The 6,025-nt window shown below is 36.0% G+C and overlaps 1 protein-coding gene across 1 annotated transcript in view; it reads left to right on the top strand.

Moving 5' to 3' along the window:
* The window catches only part of LOC118745933, a gene marked incomplete in the record, with an annotated part of 417,943 nt that overhangs the window by 345,481 nt on the left and 66,437 nt on the right, over positions 1–6,025 (top strand). Inside the window, 1 exon segment of the mRNA XM_036479598.1 lies at positions 4,260–4,455. Within this exon segment, the coding sequence (XP_036335491.1) occupies positions 4,260–4,455 (196 nt within the window).

Below are 6,025 nucleotides of genomic sequence, written 5' to 3'. Positions count from 1 at the left end.
TTTTAAAACTTATATTAAATACCAAAAAATATGTTTTTTTCTTTTTATAACAGTAAAATCCAAATATTAATTCAGAAAAGAAAAAAATATTACTTAAAAATCTAAAAAAATAAATTATTTATAATTTTAAAACAAAATCAAAATATTAAAAATATAATAATTAAAAAAGGCAAAAAATTAAATAAGATCCAAAAAATTTAATGAAATAAGAAAATATATTTTTATTTTTAAAACAATGAAATCTAAAAATTAAAAAGAAATGAATTTAACATAAAAAAATAAATTAAATTGAAAAAAATAAAAAAATAAATAAAGTATGTTTCTAAAAGTTAAATCAAATTAATTTCTTTAATAAACAATGAAATCGAAAACTTTTAAGTAAATTTAACCAAAAGAAGAAAAAAAAATATTTAGAAAAGAACAAAACAAAATAAGTTCCTACAAATGAAATGAATTGAAAAAATATAACATCTAAAAATACAAAATAAATATTAATTAAGGAGGAAAAAAAATCACATAAAATAATAGTCAAAAATTAAATGAAATTAAGAAAAAATATATTTTTCTTTTTAAAAACTACAATCTAAAAATTAAAATAAATAAAACTTCATTTACAAATTTCAAAAATCCGCCTGTTCCAGGATTCGAACTCTGTTCGCTCGAATTGCACGCCAGTACTCAGCTCACTCGGCCATTGCGCTAAACGATATACCAGTGCTTTCTCTCAAAGTAACTTTTCACCACGCGTGGTGAATGAGAGAGCTTTTTTTCTACGACAAAAAAAAAATTCTTTGAACTGTATTGCCATCTGTCTTTCATTTGTCTTACGAAAGACTATCTTAACCAGAATTTCTATGTTTAAATCTAAAAATCACGCCAGAAGCTAAAATGTAGAACTGAGTTATTATTAAAAAAAGGTATTTGTTCCACAAATGAAATATGTATCTGTAATTTCATGTCTTCCAACGACATGTGTTTTTTGATTTTTCAATTTGGATTTTGGCTTATATACCACCTTTATGTTCCGCGAGAGGTTGTGAGGGTCGGACTTACTGTCTGCATACCACACACAGTTCAGTTACGTTGCTTTATTATGTGAACATCTGCGTTAACCCAAAATCGTGTTCTTGTAACAGCTACCTCGTAGGAGAGCAAAGGCACAATTTCATAGGATTAACCTTTCGTTGCAATAATTGCCGTAATGCTTCACGAATTTCGTTGAGATAGTGGCTTTACTTGGCTAGACGAAATGCGGCTTAGGCGAATGTCAATCTCAGTTAAAGCTTGGGCAACACAGATACATAATTGTATACATATTTAACTTGCCCATTATGCCACACTACATCGCCACAGGAACAACCACTCGACTCTATTGCAGCTCATTGTGTTGTGCATTCGCAGTAATTAGCGCAACCTTTAATGGCAGCAGATAATAAAATGTTATTTATGTGCTGGTATCATAAATTAAGCGCAACAAAAACGGCGCTCGAACAGACGGCACTCGATGTTTTTGTCGCTGAGTGTTTGTGGCCACAACCAAAGCGACTGCGGCGGCAGCGGCTGTTGTTGCGGCAAAGACAAAAGCAGAAGTGTAATTTTGCATACAGCGCGCTTAAATGAATGCAACTGCAACTGCAACAGCAGCATAAGAAAAAAGCAACAATATTAATCGCTAAATGCATGAATGTACGAAGCTGACCGCTGTTGTTGGGTTGCCGGTTGTTCGGTGGCGTGGCACATTAAGCGCCAACATCCAAACTCAAAGCTAATGCAAAAAAGCGTTAAAATTACAAATGAGAAAAACAGTGGCAACAACAAAGCATGCATGTAAATAAATTTGCAATACAGCAGCCACATATCATAGCGGCAATGCGGTGCACATTCAACGCGCGCCACAAACGCTACCAGCAAATGGCCTCCGATTACTTGCACTTAATGCGCTGCTAAGTGTTGCTATTAAATAATGCGACTGCTGGCAACTGGTGTTTCGTAAAAATAACGAAAAAATTTACAGCTATACCGGCAACGGCATCAAGTACCGCAGAAAAGCGAAAATTTACATTTGCGTTTGCCCCCGCAGCAGCAGCAGCACAATCATGAAGCATCGATGATTTATCAGTTTCACCAGCGATTTATCGGACGCTGATTGCGGCAAGCGAGCAGGCAGCAGGCGGACGGCCCAAAAGGCAGTCGGGAAAAGTATTCGAAGCCTAGTGGCAAGTTGCTGCCACCACTTTTTCCATCCTGCCACTGCCATTTCGATTGACTGGCGATATGAATAAAGAAATTTCGCATTAATTCATTGTAAGGTGGCAGCGAAAAATGCCACAAACAAACTAACTGATTCCGGATTGTACGCGTACCTCTGGCTACACGTGCATCAGTCGAGGTGTTAGTAAGCAGCCGGGTGCATAGATTGCAAATGGAAGTGGATATTGGTAACTGTTGAAGCGAGAAGTGTAATTGTCAAAGTGAGGTTGTCAGTGGGCAGTCGGCAGCCGCCAGCCGCGTAGGACCTTGCTATACATACATAAAAACATATTCTTGTGCCATTAAGTAGGCGAAGTCTGTCGTTTTCTTTACGGCTTCAGGTGCCACTTTCCATTCATCAACCCTTCACAGACACATTCGTGCAGAGACTGACTAACAAAAAGTGTGGATCGGATAATTTAGGGCTATCAAAGTTGATTTGAAGTGTTGCAGGGTCATTTAATTTATGCCTTTTGGTGAAAAGCGCCTAAAGTGCCCATTATTACCAGTAGTGGCATTAGAAAGATACTTACGTATGGATAAGTACGTGCAAATAGGGACAACACCTCTAATGTTCAACTTTTAGCCCCCCAAAGGTGTTACTTATGTACATATGAACATATATACGATACATAGGTACATAAGTAAAATAGACCATTATTGGCTGAAATTCCAATTTTTCAATGCATGCAGCGCAATAGAAAAAAATAGGATATTACTATTTTTTAATAAATGAAACTAGGCACTTGAATCGAAGGCCCAATCAAAAATATTTTGAGGTTATTTAAGTTGTAGGGGCTACCCTCATCCAAATCACTGATGGAGACAGTCCTAAAATCGCAGACACCGCTTTATCAGCCCAACCACGACCGAATTCTTCATAGTCTCGATAACTGCAACAAAGTAATTCTACTGGTACTATGTTTCGACAAAAACAGACAAATTTCAAAACACAGTAAAACTGCGGTTTTAGTTTCTATCTCTGACGTCAGGATTTTTTTTTCAAGGACTTTGATGTTTGAAAAATATGATTACTTCAAACAATTATTTAAAAAATTCAGTGTATTTGTAGAAAAACAGTATGCGTATCAAATTAAAGAGAAAATTCTGTTGAATAAAAAGCGATTACATTTTTGTGTGCATAAGGACGTACCTACTCCTCCTTTTAAAATTTTTTCCTTGAATAACCTTAAAATTTTTAAATACATAGTTACATACAAGTTTCAATCTTTGTGCAACATTTAAAAAGAAATCAACAAACTTTCGTAAAAATAAAGCGCAATTTTAAAGTAGTTGGTACTTGCCATTGATTTTGGAATTTTTTTTTTGTTTTTTTTTTTTTTGTTGACGATGTCAGTCATTTTCTTCCATACAAAGTACATATGTTCGACGTTTTTTTTATGAAGAAAATTAACAACACATTCAACTAAAAAAATTGCCAAAAATCATCGGTAAGTTCCAGCTACTTGCACTTTCTAAAATTAAACGGGCTACAAAACTGCATACTAAAAATATTTCTAATATGCATTAGCGTCCTAAATTTAGAAATACCGAAGTTTCCGATTTCAAACATTTTCGTTTATGTATCAAGTACAATGATTATACCGAGTTTTTACTGAGATATATATATGTAATCACAAGTGGGTGTGGCTACGCCCATTTTCCAAAAATTTATAATATTCTTATTTTCTCCCATTATGTCATTGTAAATATCAAATTTAGGAAAGTTACTAAAATATCGCAGTTTTCGTATTTCTGAAAACTACCCTTATATGGGAGGTAGGCGTGGCTATTTTCCGATTTTTCCCATTTTCAATACCATCTATTCTTAGCGAAATTCTTGCACGATTCCATTAGGCTGTTACAAACAACCGTTATGTGAACAAAGTTATAATACCCTTGTGCACAAGTGCGTTCAGGTATAAAAACACAATTTTTTTTTTCATTAAAGACATTTACTTATTCATTTCATTAACTAATTCTTGCCTATTCTATTTTATATTTTCCAGAACTTCCTCGCCGCGAATGCTCAATGCTGGTGGAATGCCCCGCTCACCGCTGCGACGCGTGCCCTCAAATATGCCGGTCATATAGCTCCAGGGATGCTATTGGTAACCGCCGAACCATGCGCGCTCGAAGTGCTACGTGGCGCTTATGCGCGGAGCGTGCTGAAACCACCTGCGACCTATGTCATCAGCTCTGTCGGTAAGTGAAATACAAGTGAATATATTTTGAAATTTAATGATATACGTGGTTTATATTAACGGTTACTAAAAACTAAAATATCAGGTTCGAAAAAAGTAACGCAATATTACTGAGCATCAACTTCTATGATTTATTTGCCAAAATTCCAACAAATCATTTGTCAATCGTCAAATATCGTAGATGCCTATGGTGTACAGTTAAAACAAAAAAAAATCTAAAAATAGTCTAGACCCTAGACGAATACCTTAGTGTGTCACTTCAACTGATTGACGTGTTTTTATCAGTGACGTAAGGTCAGGTGTCTTTAGGAAATGTAAATTTAATGGCCTGCAGTTATAGTCAACGTAAAGCCGACTCTAAAGTTAATTGCAGCTTTTTGACATAATTTTCAATGGAATATCTGTCAAAAAAAGCTGCACCTAGCTTTAGAGTCCACTTTGTTTTGACTGCAACTACGGGCGTTGAAACAGGGGGATGGTCAAGATTTTTCGTAACTCAAGGGACATCCATTTAGAGCCTCATGCAAGCTTTTCTCAGACGATCAACGCAATGCTGTGTCTACTAGTCTAAAAGGAATTGGACAGTAACTAAGATCCGTTATGCCGGCATGGCTGCCCGATAAAATACCGATGGTCCTCCTCGGTCAATCTGTGATCAAGCTAAATTTATGTACCCAAATCGCCAAGACGGAAAACCTATTGCTGAATCTGGAAGCCTCATAGACATTTCCAATTGAAGGTCACTCGAAAGGTCTCGCGATACCACACCGCAAGTTATTCTTGAGCCGTCCGTAAAAATACAAATTTCGAAGCATTCACCAAAAATAATGTCTCTCCAACCCTTCTTCCAAGGAAACTTGATATTGAAATTTTTACCCAAGAGTGTTGACGTTCAATTTTCTGCGAATTAGTACTAAAGAAGTACGGAGTGCGCCCATGCTTATAAAGACGCTCTTGCTATAATCCCAGTTACCTCAGCCTTAGAATACATTGTGAAGCATGTTCTTTCTATCGGTAACAATCGACAGATCACGTTTAAGGCCTTAATACGAGACTAGGTCGTAATCCCCATTTTCTTAGCTAGCATTTTCTCGCACAAGTAGAAGGCTCCGCACGCGTTTTTAACTCGATCCTCATAGGCTACCGGGTAAACAAGAATGACTTCTGCAAGAGCTGCTAAGGCCACGATTGAAATTTTGGCCGAAATTTACAATTTTTGGTACATTTTTTTCCAGTTTGGTACATAGGAACATAATTTTTAGATTTGGTACATTTTTTTTAATCTGGCAAAATAAGAAAATTATTACTTACATCATATACCTATTTAAGAGTCAAGCCTTTGTGTGAAGGCCAACGTACATATCAAACAAGAAAATCTGCTATTACGGCAACACATTGTCTAACTCACGTGATTGAAAGGCATTGCCATATAAGCCTTCACGGATTCCTTGACATTCAAGCAAAATCCAAGGTCATGACAAGAAGGTATCCTTAATGTAATAACTGCATGGAAAACAATCATGTTGAATGCAGAACTCTAATATCAGAAAAAGGAGGCGTTAGGCATGAGA

The sequence above is a fragment of the Rhagoletis pomonella genome, unplaced genomic scaffold (assembly GCF_013731165.1).
Source record: "Rhagoletis pomonella isolate Grant_MI unplaced genomic scaffold, Rhpom_1.0 Rhpom_scaffold_00010, whole genome shotgun sequence".
Taxonomy (NCBI): Eukaryota; Metazoa; Arthropoda; class Insecta; order Diptera; family Tephritidae; genus Rhagoletis; species Rhagoletis pomonella.
The sequence above is the reverse complement of the archived record's forward strand: the minus strand, read 5'-3'. Positions and strand labels throughout refer to the sequence as shown.